Source organism: Protopterus annectens, chromosome 3.part0 (genome assembly GCF_019279795.1).
Source record: "Protopterus annectens isolate FY-2018-M chromosome 3.part0, PAN1.0, whole genome shotgun sequence".
Lineage (NCBI taxonomy): Eukaryota > Metazoa > Chordata > Ceratodontiformes > Protopteridae > Protopterus > Protopterus annectens.
In genome coordinates, this window is record NC_056731.1 from 798,718,152 (window position 1) to 798,735,090 (window position 16,939).

Sequence of the window (16,939 nt, forward strand, 5' to 3'; positions counted from 1 at the left end):
TTTATTAAACATTCTTAAATCCCATGCTTCATTTAGGCACAAAAGAGTCAAAGCCTTCTCAGACCCTTGGCTCACTTTACATAACAATCAATTAATGCACTAAAGAGATAAAGCATATGACACATGGAAAAAAGACAAGACCACATGTAATTACAAGCACTACTGCATCCGCAATAACAAAACAAAAGCTGAAGCATTCTCTGACAAAAAGGTCTGCTTAATCTCACACGAGAATGCTTACTGCAAATCCACCAAACTATTCTGGTCCACCATTTCTCGACTCCTTAACACATGCAAACCATCCTAACTTAATCCCTTTCCTGCAGACTTTGACTTCAATGTAGCTTGCACCTTCAACCATCACTTCATTCATTTTGCCACCTCTCTATCAAAGCCAGCACCCCCCATATCGACCCCCTCTTATTCCCTCATCTCATAATGCCAGCTCTCTAGCTTTCCATCCTGCACCAACCAAAATCTTCAAACAGTACCTCAGAAAACTAAAAGTCATTACCACTACTCCAGAAAACTTACCCAATAAATACTTAAGAATAGCAGCAAATGCCTCGGCCTATCCCATTTCCATCCTGATCAATAGGTCTATGCAAGATTCTTATTTCCAATCACAATGGGGGAAGAAACATTTATATTGCCACTTCACAAAGGTGAGCCCTTCTCTGACATTACTAATTTCAGAAGTATAATGATACTGCATCCCCTCTCAGATGTCTTAGAGAAGTATATCCACTCTCAACTGCCAACTTTTCCCCTAAACCAAAATATTCTGACAACATTTAAACATATTTTTGACCTTCTGTCATTACTAACACTGCTTTTCTTTCCTTCCTGAATTCAATAAATGAGCACAGAAACAACAATCTCTTTGTCTGACCAGTATTACTTGACCCCTTATTTGACATTGTCTCCCAATCTTTCCTCCTATTATAACTTTCCAAAACAGGCCTGTCAAACAAAGCTGTCCTCTTGTTCAAATCCTTCCTTTACCATATAATTCAAAGAGTAAAATGGCAACAGGCTTCATCTACCTTACTCCACTTCCTGTTGGTTTCCCACAAGTATCTATTCTTGGCCACTTGTCTTCAACATATTCATTAACAACCTGCTTACTGCACTAAACAATGCCACCCTTATCCAGTATGTAGATGACTCTGCTGTTATATGCTCTGCTCTTTCTGTCTCTGAACTGTGTATCCAAAACATTAGTGTATATTGTCCCTTATATATTATTACAATGTTGACTATTTTGTTTGTGTGTAATCAGTTTTTGACTCTGGGTTAATACTGAAATTGGTTAGATATGATCAGTGCTCTACCCCAATAAAGAAATTCAAATAAATAAATAAATAGAGCAATACCTAAACTTCAAAAAGTCATGCAGAACTCATTCTCAACAATTGAGCCCTGACTGCAAGAATCTAACCTGGTCCTAAACTCCAAAAAACAAAACTTATGGTCTTTGCTCCCAGGTCTGTGGCAACTTCACACCACCCACTGATTGTACAGCAATTGAATAAGTTCACCACGCTAAATTACTTGGAGTTACCACTGAGGAGCACCAGAAAACTGACCTACACATTCATCAAGTAACCCTACAAACTATCCAAAAGTGAGCAATGCTTTATAGAGTCAAGAGATTCTTGTCTAACCAAACCCAAATAGCTACTGCTACAGCCTATCTTCTACCTCCTCTGATATACACATTCCTCAAATTTCACCTACCTAGATCATCCAAGCTCACAAATCTTAAGCAATCGGTGTAAATAAACAGACAAAAGGAAGAGCTGGGAGATCATGGAAAGTGAAGTGATACAAAGACTGTACAATGCATCAATGTGTCAGTGTAGACCTGTGTGTCCTAGGTTCATAAAGGATGTAGCATAATCTTCTAATTAGCCTTCTAGTAAAAGGAACTAAAGTATATTGCACAAATATCTGTGTGTCGACCCAAGAATCTAGTATAGTTTTACAGGCATGACTTGATACGATATCCATATAAAAAGTATGACAAGTTGCCTGGTTTTCTGAATTAAAAAATTATCCCTTTTTGATCTTGAATAGTTTTTCATAAAATTTAAGATTACCATGTCTGACATTCTTTATTGTATTACTAATCTGCTTGCTGAACAGATCTTTAAAAATGTGTCATGGATCTCCTTACAGACTACATATAGTTTGTTCTAAGGAGGTAATGGCTTGTTTTTACATATAGCTGTGTTGGTGGTGCTGCGGTAGCGTTGTCGCCTCACAGTAAGGCGTTGTCCTGTTCAATTCTCAGCTAAAGCGTCTTCTGTGTGGAGACATGCGTGAATGGGCGTACCTTAGTTGAAGGTTGTGCGTCAGGCCTGGCAAGCTGGTACGTAAAAATCTACTGCCAATCATTAGTGGACCGGAGTTCCGCTGTGGCAACCCCTAACCGGGAAAAGCCGAAAGATACAACATATATATATATATATATATATATATATATATATATATATATATATATACAGATATAAATATTCAGATATTTTATTATTTCAATAAACAGTAGATGCTTAGATGTTTAGATGTTTAGATGTTTAGCTGGGCACACATTCTTGGTATATTAACTTTGGATACATTCTAAATTACTGATGTCAGTTCTATTACACAAAACTAATGTATGTTCAATTAACTGATCTTATCAATGGTTTTAATAATTCATGTACTAAGCTGATATCAGTAGACAACATGAGTTTCCATTTTCAGCCATGAGATATTAAAGCTGATAGTCCTTTGTACACTGCCTTCTATGCTCTTTATAGACTAAAAATGTGTATGCTATTCTTTTGAAGATAAACATTTCTGTTTCTTTTTCTACAGGGTGTTGAAGGAACTGGTCTGGCTTTCATTGTATTCACAGAAGCTATTACAAAAATGCCAATTTCACCACTGTGGTCTGTTCTCTTCTTTATCATGCTGTTCTGTTTGGGTCTCTCGTCTATGTTTGGCAACATTGAAGGTGTCCTTGTGCCCTTACAAGATTTAAAAGTGTTCCCTAAATCATGGCCTAAGGAAGTAATCACAGGTAACTATGACCTCTTTCAAACATTGCACATGCTTTGCCCAGTGCTAAACAAGGTGCATGCCATTGACTGAAGTTCTCACCAGTGTGAAATATCAACACAGTATTCTCTCTACAAAATGATGTGAAAGCTGTTAGTATCTGGGTTGATAATTTCTGGTAAAATGGTGCAATTACACTTACTACTCCTACAATGGTTTGTCCAGTAACATGCTGTTTGCTTCTCTGTGGCAGTAAAGAATACAGAGTGTAACTGCAACTGCTTATAACAGCATAGCTCACAATCTTTCAGAAAGGAATTCTGAACAAAACCAAAAACTAATGGTAGGGGAAGTAAATCAGTGACAGATTTTAAATACAGCTCTCATACAAAGAGTTGCTGGAATAACTGGTTTTGCATTTTATGAAGGATAGGAAGTCAAAAGTTCAAATGTCTGTCATTATTTAGGAACTTCAGTTGTTAAAAAATATCTAAATTATGCATTCCACCATATTGTATTGTATTCACAAAATGTGTCTCAAAATCTGATATTTATAATTAAACAAGAACATATGGGAAATTTGTCCCCAGCAGGGCTAGCCACCTGGTGACTTAAAACTTGGCTCTAGATGTTGAAGTGACACCCTGACCCTGTGTCCAAAAGTGGGAAAGGGGGTTGTGGATGTATGGATGGATGGATGGATGGATGGATGGATGGATGGATGGATGGATGATGGATAGATGGAGGGATGGTTTGGGAAATTTGTCTCCCCTCTTTGAATATGATGGCAATGTTAGTATGTATCCCCATGCAGTATTACATAGTATCATTTTAATAAATTATAATACAAAAAAATCGATATATACAACTCAGACTCAGAAAATTTCAAACCATGGATACTGAGTAAGTAACTAGATTTAGTATTGCATCCATGGTTACTGCATAGTTTCCTAAATATTTAAAATGTAGCCCAAGGATCTGATGGCAGAATGCATGAGAGCTCTATTTAGTGTTTGCATCTGCATGCCTAAATTTAGCAACCGAACTACTATGCATTGTTTATGTACTGCAATTATATACTTAAATTAGTAGTAGGAGGAGGAATACAGTCTATTCATTTACGTACCAGAAGGCCAGAGCTACTTGTAAGCTGAAGTGCAGACATTTCCTGAAAGTGAAGCACTGATGGTCTCAGAAGGGACACACATGATACCTGCAGTTTGTCTGGTTGTGCCATAGTGTGATTCTGACATACATCAGCCAAGGATTGCATAATACTTTTTTATTTATTTACTTACTTGATTACCTATTAATTGATTTATATGTGGTGACTAGGTAAATGGGGTCACTTTTATATGTTGCAACTAGGTAAATGGGATCACTTTACAAAGGACCATTTATAACTATGATTCACAGTAATAGGAACAGTAAAGTCCAGCATTCAGAAACAATCAAATAAATCAAATTCATGGCAAACATGATCCTAACTGTATTGTATTATTAAGACCATGCTAAAATTATGATTTAGATTTCAACTTTATTTGATATGATTGTGTTTTTATTTATATGTAGCTGTTTGCCATCTCTAACTGCAGATCCTACCAAAGATCTGAGCTTGTTCTACAATCAGTAGACCTTGCTGAAGATCTCAGTTAAGGGATACATAGCTGCTCACCTCTAAAACTGAAAGTGAAATTACATCATAATCAGTTGTGTTTATGTCATATATTTCATTATTATTGGAAATGTCTTTATTTATTTTTCTTTCTTGCCATTTTTAAATTCCAGGTTCAATCTGTCTGTCTTCATGTTTAATTGCGATAATTTTTGTGATGAGGTCTGGAGATTATTGGTTGGCTGTGTTCGACAGTTATGCTGGATCAATCCCCCTGTTGATCATTGCATTTTGTGAAATGTTTTCAGTTGTATACATTTATGGAATTGACAGGTAAGTGACAAATGACAAGAAAAAAAAAAATTACATGTGTGTGCTACTTCTGAATTCAAGGATAATAAGATAATCAAGTATAACGTGGTCTGTGCTGCTGTGGAATTCTAGATACATCTGCAGTGTTACTAAAGGGTAACACATACATCTGAGTGGCTTACTCCAGCTTCCCTTATTTCAATGTATCCTTTACTTTGTATTGCTCCAGTAATGTTTTAGTATGCAATCATCTCTATCCCTGGTTTTCAGTACCTCTTCAGACAGCTATTCTATAATGCTTATCTGTGTTGTCATTTTGAACTGCAGTGCTTGGTTCCATTAGTGAAATACAATTATGTTGTGGGGGAATTTTTAATATTGAAGCCAGGGAACAACATGAACAGATCAAAAATTCCTGTATTGTTTAAATTTAACAGGTATGTTACCTAAATCTTCAATCTTATTAACCTGTTGCCTGCATTTGCTCTATTTATGTACTTAATTAGCACTATTAACTGAGGTACAACACTGATCCATAAGGACATATGGATCTATTTTGTGTGCTGTCCAGGAAAAAAGATTAAAAATGTAGGTATAATATATGTTGTTCTTCTTTCGGCTTTTCCCGGTTAGGGGTCGCCACAGCGGAACTCTAGTCCGCTAATAATTGGCAGTAGATTTTTTACAGGTGCCAAGGTGCCAGCTCGACGCCCAACCTTCAACAAAGTCACGTAGGTAATAAATGCAAATCAGGAACTCAAATAGTTGAATTAGAATAGATAAATGAAGATACAAACTGTAGAAATAATATAACAAAGAACATGAGGAATACGTTGGGTTACTAATCATGGCTAGTCTTACACACAGGCGAACTAGGCAGCCTTTTACTCTGTGAAGAGAAAAGAGTAAAAAAAGGTGTGAAAAAACACCCTTTTTAAAGATCACCAGAGTAAAAGAAAGATTAGAAATCTGCTTCTTTTCCACACTTACTGTTTGTTCCCTTGCTCATGTGACCAACGGAGCCATTACAGGCTCTATAATTCATTGTCTAGATCATGGTGGGGAGGGATTGGACTGGAGTCTTGGAATTTAAATACCAGTGGGTAACAGACTCTGTGAAGATCAGAGTAAAGCAGTACTTTATTCCACATTCCGACAGGCAACCAGCCAGATAAGGGGTGCATATCTCTCACCTTCTTTTCTCAAGAACTGTGGAGAAAGCCAACAATAATAGGGGCAGGGGATTTATATCATTGTGCAGTTTCCAAACAATAAGAATTATGAAACTGTACCATTTACATGGCTCTGTTTCTTTGCTGAGTTATTCTGGGCAAAGACAATAATTTTTGAGGAGGGGCAAAGATTGAAAAGCAGGGCCAGTTTTTAAATATTGCTGTAATTTCTTAAAGTTAGTACCACAGGTTTGTATTAACATGCATTTTCTGAACAATTAAACTCTAAAATATAACATTACTGACAGACAGTAATCCTCAGTGATTTAACAGAAAATTAAATTTTTTATGAGAGACAGGACAAAAATATGAGGTGAATGCAGGGATAGATGAGAGGTATGATGACATTATTAACCTCACTGAAGGTTTATCAATGAAAAGTTTTACAAAGGACAAGATAAAAAATATGAGGCAATATTTGAGTGATGTGATGGGCCATACCAGCCTTTTTTTTTTTTTTTTGTAATTTCGAGGGCTAGGTGAACTTGATTACTGGGGAGATTTTTGTACTAGGATGAAAACACACACACACACACACACACACACACACACACACACACACACACACACACACACACACACACACACACACACACACACGCATACACATATATATTTATAGTTTAGAACTTATGACAGGAAAAAAGTGGGTGAGTAAGGTTTTGTTGGGCAGGTATAAGAACATATTTTCCAAATGGATGGAAGGCAGTACAAAGGTCTGCAACAACAGAGGTATTAGGGAAAGCAAGTAATTAGGAAAATAAGAGACAGAAGATAAGCAGAGGTGGGAATTCTAAGAAAAGAGTTGTGTGTTGCTGTTTGAACATATACATGTGCATGTATGCATGCTATTTATAGACAAAATGTCCTAACAACTCCCTTTTTTGAACTAGCTTAGATTCTCTTCCTCAAGTATCTAGGCAGAGGATGTTGGATAGATGGAATGAACGGGAAAGATATCAATAGTTTTGAGTGTTTTCATGGAGGTTAACATGCATGCATGATGATTACTAACAATGTGCAAAATGTCCAGATTTCCCAAGTTTAAAATGTCAATGACTTTGCTTTATTTTTTTATCCATTCCTTGTACAATTTGTGGTTTCCCAGTATATCACTGAGGGTTGCAGTCACTAAATAATGACAGATTTCAGACTGCAACTTTTGTATCCTGAAGACACTTACAAATGGAATACCTGTCATTTTGGTAACATTTAAGCATATAAAAGCAATATTAAAAATCTGTCCCTGATTTTCAGCCTTTGTCCCTTGCTCTAGGAGGTCTTTTTAATAGGAGTTGGTGGTATCTGATGCTGTTGTTTGTTCGTTGTTCTGGTTTTGTAGAACTGTTATGAAATGTATGAAGCAACATGGGTGTCTGAAATGTAAACAGACAATTATTGGTGGGACTGCTTGTGGAGGAAGGTGACTGTTTTCTGTTATTTGCTCATTATTCTGGCTTTGCAGGGCTAATGTGATTTGTGAAAAGCAGCCTGGATTATGTTAATGTGTGACTACTGTTTGTGTGAGAGTTTACAGTGATAAAACACAATACATAGTCATTATTTTTATCACAATAATCTGAAGTGCACACAGAAGAAGCTATAACTGCTGGGTGAGGGAACTATTTGTTGAAAGTGACTGAACCTCTTGTTTGTTCATTTTATCTAACTTTGCAGAACTAGTGTGCATTTAAGTGAAGTAAGACAGACTATTTTAATGAACTCTGAGATATGCACTGACAAAGTAGTTATAACTGATGTGACTGTCTATAGAGGAAAATGACTAGCTGGCCACTGTTGTCTGTTCATTATTCTGACTTTGCTGGACTAATGTGATTTGTGTGAAGCAAACTGGGATAATTTAATGTATGGCAACTTTGTGTGGAGCAAAGGTGAAATACATTAAATGGCCATCCTCATCACAATAAGATGTGTGAATTGTATAAAGAAGTGGCTATAACTGCTTGGCGGGGATTGTCTGGATAAAATAATCAATTTTAAACTCAGCAAATGTCAAAGGAGTCATCTTTCAAAATATAAGGCATCACAGAGCATCTAGACCTTCAAAGCTTCTAGGGCTTGATCACATCCACACTGTAAGGCTGTGTAAGTGGTTTTCAACAAGGGTTTAGTAGTGGCATATGTCCTCAACCCCCACCTAATATAAAATGACTGTTCTTAGAGGTATGAACACAAGGTCATTATAGCATGAGGAGAAGCTGGGGACAATGTCCTTATTTCTTTGATTGTCCTAACAAATCTCAAAGGTGTACACTAGTCAGTATAGCCTGTGTTGGACTGGAGACAGTGTGGTCACTATTTCTTTAACTTTACTCACAAACTTCAGAGGTGCACCGTTGCAGGGATTGTCTGGATAAAATAAACAATTTTAAACTCAGCAAATGTCAAAGGGGTCATCTTTCAAAATATAAGGCATAAAGTGCACAGGATCATTGTACTGTCTAGCAGTAACAAGTTGGAAACATGCCTGTGATTTTTATTTTTTTTCAGTTTCCTCACAATCAAGCATCTAATGCGTATACAGGTGACTGTCTTTTGGGGAAAGGTAAGGAGGCATGTGTTTATATATCTGACTGCAATAGGTAGAAATATGTTTTTCCACTTTTGTCCCAGTCTGACATCACAGAGGTACACCGATGGTGACTATCTTTTTTTCTGAAGGAAGGGTGAAGAGTTATATAGATGTATGACAGCAACAACATAAAGTACGTGCATGTGACCATTTGTGCCTTCACATTCATCCCAATCTAACACCTGAGCTTAATACACAAAAGATGGCTAACATTTTTTTTTTAGAAAGGCTGGGATACAAGTGCTATTCTCATACATGACTTTTGTTTTTTTTGTTCTAATGATCATTGGCTCAAAAGGCTGAAGCAAAACTCAAAATCCAACTCTGAACATGTAGACCCCCATGGCTTCTAGTGGCCTAGTGGTCCCACAGACCTCCAGCATAATATATTTTTTTCCTCCACAGTTAATACAGTCTTCTTGGTCAGTAAGGGTCTGTTGAAAGGATGCAGGAGAAAGAAAACTTGAAGAATAATGTTGAAGTTCTTTCCTTAGTCCTGTTTTTTGTTGTATACGGGAAGAATGCAAAGTTCCTGTAATCACAGCTGCACAGGTAAAAACCACACTCTCCAAAGCCAAGAACACATCATCCATGGCACTTGACAACATTCCAGGCTTCGTTTTACATGAACTACAGAACTAACTGGCACCCCACCTAAGTACCATGTTCAATCATAGCCTCAACTCAGGCTTTGTGCCCACTGAATGGTGCACAGCGACGGTTATCCCACTCCAAAAAGGGGGAGCCACCACAAACCCCGGGAACTACCACCCCATTAGCCTGATGAGCCTGGTCTGCTAGGCTATGGAATATATCATCATGGAACTTATAAACAATGACATTGGTAATCTCCAAACTCTGGACCCCACCCAGTTCGGGTTTGTAAAAGGCAGATCATGTCTCCTAAACCTGAAAGACTTCTTTGAAGTGGTCACCAAAGCTGTAGATGAGGGTAAGGTGGTTCTAGATCCCATCTAGGCATTTGACATCATCCCCCACTCTGGAATTATAGATAAACTCACTAAACTAGGTATAAATCCCTATGTCACAAGATGGATTGGCAACTGGCTCACTGACAGAACCCACACTGTGAAAGCAGCAGACTCCAAATCCAACGTCAGACCAGTGACAAGTGGAGCACCACAGGGTTCAGTCCTGGGTCCTCACCTGTTTGGTATCTACTTCTCTGAAGTACAGGCTAACACAGAAGGTCTTTGGCTAACAAAGTTCGCAGATGACTGCAAACTAGGAGCTATAATCAAAACTCCTAACAATGTGGACATCCTACAAAAGGGCCTCACTGAGACAGATGCCTGGTGTTAAAGCTGTGGCCTCGAGCTCAATGCCAAAAAGTGCATTGTCATCCCTTTTGGTAAAAACTCTGTACCCATGAACTACCACATAGGCGGTAGTCTACTTAACACAGAAAGTGTGATAAGAGACCTTGGGACACAGGTGGACAGTAGTCTCTCCTTTGATAATCACATTGCCACAGTAGTCAGGCAATCCTTCTATGTGGCATACCTCATCACAAAAGGTTTCTCATCCAGGAAAAAAGAGGTCATTGCTCCCCTCTACTCATCACTCATTAGACCCATTATAGAATACAGCGCCCCTTTTGGTATGTACCTCACAAGACATCTACAACAACTGGAAAGGCCACAGAAATACCTCACAAAGAGGATTACTGGCCTCAAACAAATGCCCTACGCAGACCGTCTCAAAAAACTCCAGCTTTACTCCATTGCATATCGCCTACTCAGATGTGATCTCTGCCTAACATACAAAGCTATGTCAAACCCAGAGCTGTTGGACATGCTTCACTTAAAGAAATCTCAATCCCTCCAAGGGTTGGGAGGGTGGCTTAATGGTTAAAGTGTTTGCCTTACAAACACAAGGTGCAGGGTTTGAGTCTCACAAGAAATAATTGGATAGGCTTAAAATGGCTTGCAAGGGCAGTTAGCCTAGTACTAATCTATGAACCTATGAACCTACATGCTCTAGGGACCTAAACCTTGTCACCACAATAAACAGAACATGCTGGAGGGATAGATTCCTGTCCCAGAGACTTCCCATACTGTGGAACAAACTACCTATCTATATCAAACAAAGCTCCTCATTAGCATTCTTCAAGAAAAATCTTGATGATTGGATAGGAGATAGGAAATTCACATGGGGATCACTTCTGTGGCTCTGCTCAATGGGGGCACAGGAAAATAATTTTCTTGGGTGGCAAAAGTCAGGGTACCTTTTTGGATAGGCTTATATAGGCCCTAGGGCCAATAGCCTAGTACCTACCTATGAAGCTATGAACTACATGAAAAAGTTTGTTAAAAAACTCTAAAATGCATGATATAGCATCTAGAACCTCCATGGTTTTTGTGAGGCCAGGTGATTTCCAGGTGATTCAGTTATTTTGTCCACAGTTATTGCAGTGCAGTCCTGATCAGTAAGGGTGTGTTGAAAGGATGCAGTAACAAATACAGTTGAAGAGTTAAGTTTGAATTTCTTTCCTTAGCCTGGAATTTTTCAAGCCATTATTGGATGGACAGGTTGTTTAAAAAACTCTGAAATGCACCTCAGAGTATCTAGATCCCCATGGCTACTGGGGGCCAGACCCCCAGCTGATGCAGTTATCTCCTCCATAGTTATATGAGTGCAGTCTTACTTAGTCAGAATGTGTTAAATGAATGAATGAATAATTGAAGGAAACAAACTGAAGAGTAAGATAAACAGTGAAAAATGGGGAAAAAAAAATCTGGATGGTATAAGTAGACCAGGAAGTAAGGGAGGGAGGGATCAGGAAGCCACCAGGTGATATGGAGGGACAGCCCTTTGCCTAGGGCATCAGTTCACCTTAGGCTGCCCATGTTGCTAATTTTGACATTTTCATGTTGTATGCTAAGGCAGTGTATTCCAACAGGATAGGGCTTCAAACTGGAAAAAAGTGTTAAAGTGCTGAGAATTTCAACTCAGAAAGTGAATTTATCATGGGATGTGAGACTATAGATAGAGGGCTAAGTGAGATGGCTTAAATTTAACTAGGCTGACAATCTAATTGATATGACTGGGAGAAGTATGGTGGGTTTGTGAGCTATTTGCTTTGTGGGAGGTTCCTTCAGGAATTCTAGGAAAGTAGAATTTAAGTTTAGTACAAAAGGCATATTACTCATTAAGATTTCTTATGACTGATGTATGGATTACTGGGTTGTTTTCTGGTCTAATCTTGAGCCTGCATGGCTAGTGTAGTGTCTTATTGCAGGTATGGAGTGAAGGTACCTTTTTGGGGTGTGAGCACAATTTGTACTTTTCCTTGTCTTATTGTCAGTCTTCTTGGAAGATATGGGAATGAGATTTTTTAGTAACTTAAATAGGAAGGAACCAGGTTTAGGGTGGATCTTTCTAAACCGGAAGCCATTTTTCATTTTAAAGCATGAACAGGAATGTTTACATCTGGGAGCTTGTGTTATAAAATGACCAATTAACATTGAAGTGACTTTTAGTGAGTTTGTTTTTATGTAGAAGCTTTAAATGGTACCCCGTATTTTAGTTAAGCCATTAAGATTTCTTTACCTACTGCTTCCTTAGCTGATTAGGAGAGAAAGTGGGGAAACCTTCCAAGCCAAGAATAACATGGTTTGGATTTTAGCTGATATAATTCAAGATCAGAATTAACATGGTGGATAAATCTTATTCATTATCCAGTGCTCATACAACAAAAGTGAATGATTTTTTGAGGACCAGATCATTTTTCCCATTTAATGCAATAAAACTAATTTCATCTTGGGCATGTAAAATTATAATGTAATATAAGAAATACTGAAGGGAAATAAGAATGACAGATCTAGGTAGAGAGGAAAACAACATTTACATTAGTTCTGGCATTTTAACATTGCTAATGAACTTTATCATTTAATGTTGGATTTGATTCCATGAACCTCCATCTGCTAATTGGTGACTGAGTAGGTCACTTAACCAGACAGTACTTCTAGGCCTCTACTGACAATGGATTTCCATCTAATCAAACAACCCAGTAAATGAAATCTATAAACAAAGTAAAGCCATACCAGTACTCTGAATTTTGCAGAACTTTAAAGTCTACATTCTAAAGAGGATATCATGGGAAGAAGAAAACTGATTAACACAGTCAGTGGAGAAATGTCACAAACATAAAGGGAAAAGAGATAGATATTTAAGAGAATGGATTAGAAGCAAGGCAAGGCATACAATAAAAAATATTTGTTGAAGTGAAGAGTGCCTTAAAAATGACATAAGGACAAGGGCAGTAATGTGCAGGACTATAGAACTTCTTGCTATGGGACATCAATTACCCAAGCATTAACTGGCACAATTATACCTCTAAAAATGGATATGCTCAGTGCTTTCTAAACTTTAATCCCAATTCATTGAAAGTTACTATCCTCAAGAGTTTGTAATATCTTTGACCTGGTCTTTTCCATCCTATCCCATGGCTGTACTCCACCCTGTATCTCCTCATCATTGGTTAAATCTTTCCACAAATCAGTCGTCTCTGTCAGGTCTAGTGGTACCATCTCACCAGCAGATCTGCAGAGACTTCTCCAGGATAAACCTATTGCAGATTGTAGAAGATCTATGCAAACTTTCCTACAATCCACCACAAATGGACCCACCTGCAAGTGCTACCACATTGGCCTCTGACTTTTACCAGCACTTACATAGCTGAATAGAAATGTCAATACTTGTCTGTCCTAAATATAAAGGCAATTTCAGCAATAAGCCTCTCAGGTGAAAGTCCTGTATTACTAAGTTATGTAACAACAAAGGAAAATAATGAACAGTTGAAAGAAATACGCAGCCACACTGGAACATGTCAGAAAGGAACTTAAAAGCACTATTATAAAATATAAAGTGGAGTATGAGCTTAAGGTCACTACAGACAGCAAAGGCAATGCAAATCTTCTTTCAGTTATGTCAGAAATTAAAGCATAATGTCCAGCAATGTACTGAGCTCATTCATAATAACACATATTCCAAACCCAAGGATATAGACAGTATATATATTATCAGACTAATTACTACTAACTCTCCCCCATGTATGCACATTACTGCCCCAGTTTCTGTGAATACTTAGTTACTCTGAAATCACCATGTAGCATGTTTTATATATATATATATATATACACCTTCACCACAACCAGCCATTTGAAAAGGCCATCCTTAGCAGCTCAACAGGTAGCACACTCTCCTTTGTCATGAAGGCTATGAGTTCTATTCTAGACAGAGGTCCAGGGAAGTAAATATTGTGGGAAAAAAACCCCAACCGAAAAAGCCAAACACAACCAAGAAAATAACGAAAGAAATGGCAGAAGTGGACACCACCGATAGAACACCTTCAATAATCACAAGAAATAGCGTATGGGATATATATATATATATATATATATATATATATATATATATATATATATATATATATATACATATATATATATACATATATATACATATATACATATATATATATATATATATATATATATATATATATATACATATACATATAGACATATATATATATATACATACATAAATAAAACTATATAATATATACAAATATATATATATATATATATATATATAACGAGCAAATCATAATAAATTCATAGATTAATACTAGGCTAACTGCTCTTGTAAGCCATTTTAAGCCTAGCTAATTACCCCATGTGAAAATCAAACCTTGCACCTTGTGTGTGTAAGTTAAACATCTTAACTATTTTGCCAACTTTCTCACCCCTGTCAAAGGCTAAAAATAATACTTCCTTAGGATCAGACGACTTACATACCTGCATTCTCAACAGTGCCAATTATGTACTGTCTGAGCATCTGCTTAAACTGTTGAACCTCAGCTTATCCACTGAATTTTCAAGTTTGGGAAAGTAGTCATTGTAACTGCACTACAAAATGGTGGCTTCTCTACAAACCTGGCTAATTATAGGCCCATCAGCCTCACCAGCTTTATATGCAAATATGCAGCCATAAGCAACTTATTGAGTCTAGACCTTATCAGTATGGTTTTCTGAAGGGCAGATACTGCCTCCTGATCTTAGTAAGCTTCTTTGAAAAGGCTGTAGAGGCTGTGCATGGTGGTCACTCTCCGCAATCTACTTTTGACACTGTCCCCGATACTTTTATTATTAAAAAAATAGGCAGACTTAATGCAAACCTGTACATTGTCTTCTGGTTTACAAACTGGCTAGTCAACAGATCTCAAGTTCTGAAAATTACTGGAACCCTCTCTGAACATAAAATAGTCGGGTACTACAGAGATCAATGTTGGGTCCTCATTTTTGGCATTTATTTTGCAGACATCCAAGCCGATATCCTAGAATTGTGGTTGACCAAATTTGCTGTGACAATTGTAAGCAGGGTACTGTTATCTGCTTATCCACTAATACTAACCAGCTGCAGTAAGGGCTGGAATGTGCACACAGCGTGTGTACCCATAATGCTCTCACCCTAGGTAGAAAAAAGTACAGCGTAGTAGCATTCAGTGAAAAAGCTGTTCCCACCTCATATGTTATAGATAGTATTCCTCTTCAGGCAGATATAGTAATAGGAGACCTGGGTACTCATGTGAACAACTGTCTCACATTTGATCATGTTTCAACCATAGACAAGAAATCCTTCTATCTGCCCCAGTTCGTTTTCAAGAGAAGATCATTAAGATGCAAATAATTCATCCTACCACTGCACTCTTCCCTTATCAGACCTATTACTAAATGCAGTGCCCGTTGGTATGTACAAATCCAAACATATCACTCAACTAGAAAGGTCCCAAAGGTTTTAGCCAAGAAAATTAGAGGCCTTAAATCCAACAACTATCTTTATATTCAGTAGCCTACAGGCTCCTCTGAGGTGACCTGTCTCTCCATTTTTGACCCATGAAAGATCCAATCCTTTTGACCTCCTATTTCTTCATAAAACCAGTGACTCCACAAACACCCAGACTAGGGGCATAGACCTACACCATAAAATAAGGAAGACGTACTGGAAGATAGATTCTTAACTCAACATATTTCCAGTCTATGGAATAAGTTACCACTAAAGGTCAAAAAAGTATTTTGGCTACATTTAAAGCTAGTCTTAATGATTGGATCAGTAGGCACAAATTTACACCAGGGTTAGCATGTAAGGTCCTGTTTGATTGACCATATTAAGTGTGTGCAAAGGGCAAGAATTTTAAAGTGTGTTTACTTAAAGGTGCATATGGCTATTAAGAGTGTGTACTTAGCATTGTATGTGGTTAAATGTGTTATGGCTCCCAGGATCACTTTTGTAATGCTGGTCCTATGTATCTTTTGTTACATTGGCTTCAGTGGTAGGTCAAGTGACAAATAATTTCTGAAGGAGCTAGTATTCCATGTATCACAAATCTGGAGAATAGGATATTGTTGATAGAAATATCTGAATAAGATAACAGATTTCAAAGACTGAGTAACAAAAACAGCACATCAATATGGTTTTATGTCTATCCCCTACAAAGGCTTTAGCTGAATATTTAGTGTAGTGTAGTATAAATAAAAATCTACAAATTCAATAACTATGAATAGATCCCAGAATATTTATCTATCTTAAATAATTACTGGCCAGTTAGACATAAAGTCTATTAACTAATGGAATGCACTTTGATTTTAGTAATTAGGTATTACAGGGTTCAGTACTTGCAGAAGATTATTAAGCAAAAGATATGATGCTTCAGGAATGACACAATGATTATCAAAATAGTTGACAGACAAGACATGATAGAAATGACAAGAAAGCCTCTTAAACTAAACTCCGGAAAAGAGTGGCAGCTTAGATTTATTGCAAAAAATAGAGAAAACCAAACAAAGGGGTGGGTGACAATTTATGGGGAGAGTGCTCATTGGGGAGGAGTCTAAGAAGGATCACAAATGGAAAAGGACATGGGACAACTATCTTAGGTAAACTAAAAGGGACATGGGACAACTATGTTAGGTAAACTGAAAGGGACATGGGACAACAATGTTAGGTAAACTGAAAGGGACATGGGACAACTATGTTAGGTAAACTGAAAGGGACATAGGACAACAATAGGTAAACTGAAAGGGACATGGGACAACAATGTTAGGTAAACTGAAA

General features: G+C 37.4%; 1 protein-coding gene across 1 annotated transcript in view; it reads left to right on the forward strand.

The window, feature by feature from the left end:
* The window catches only part of SLC6A19 (solute carrier family 6 member 19), a 251,135-nt gene that overhangs the window by 208,782 nt on the left and 25,414 nt on the right, over positions 1 to 16,939 (forward strand). Inside the window, exons 9-10 of the mRNA XM_044066125.1 lie at positions 2,863 to 3,067; positions 4,834 to 4,993. Of these exons, the coding sequence (XP_043922060.1) occupies positions 2,863 to 3,067; positions 4,834 to 4,993 (365 nt within the window). The remainder of the gene's footprint in view (positions 1 to 2,862; positions 3,068 to 4,833; positions 4,994 to 16,939) is intronic.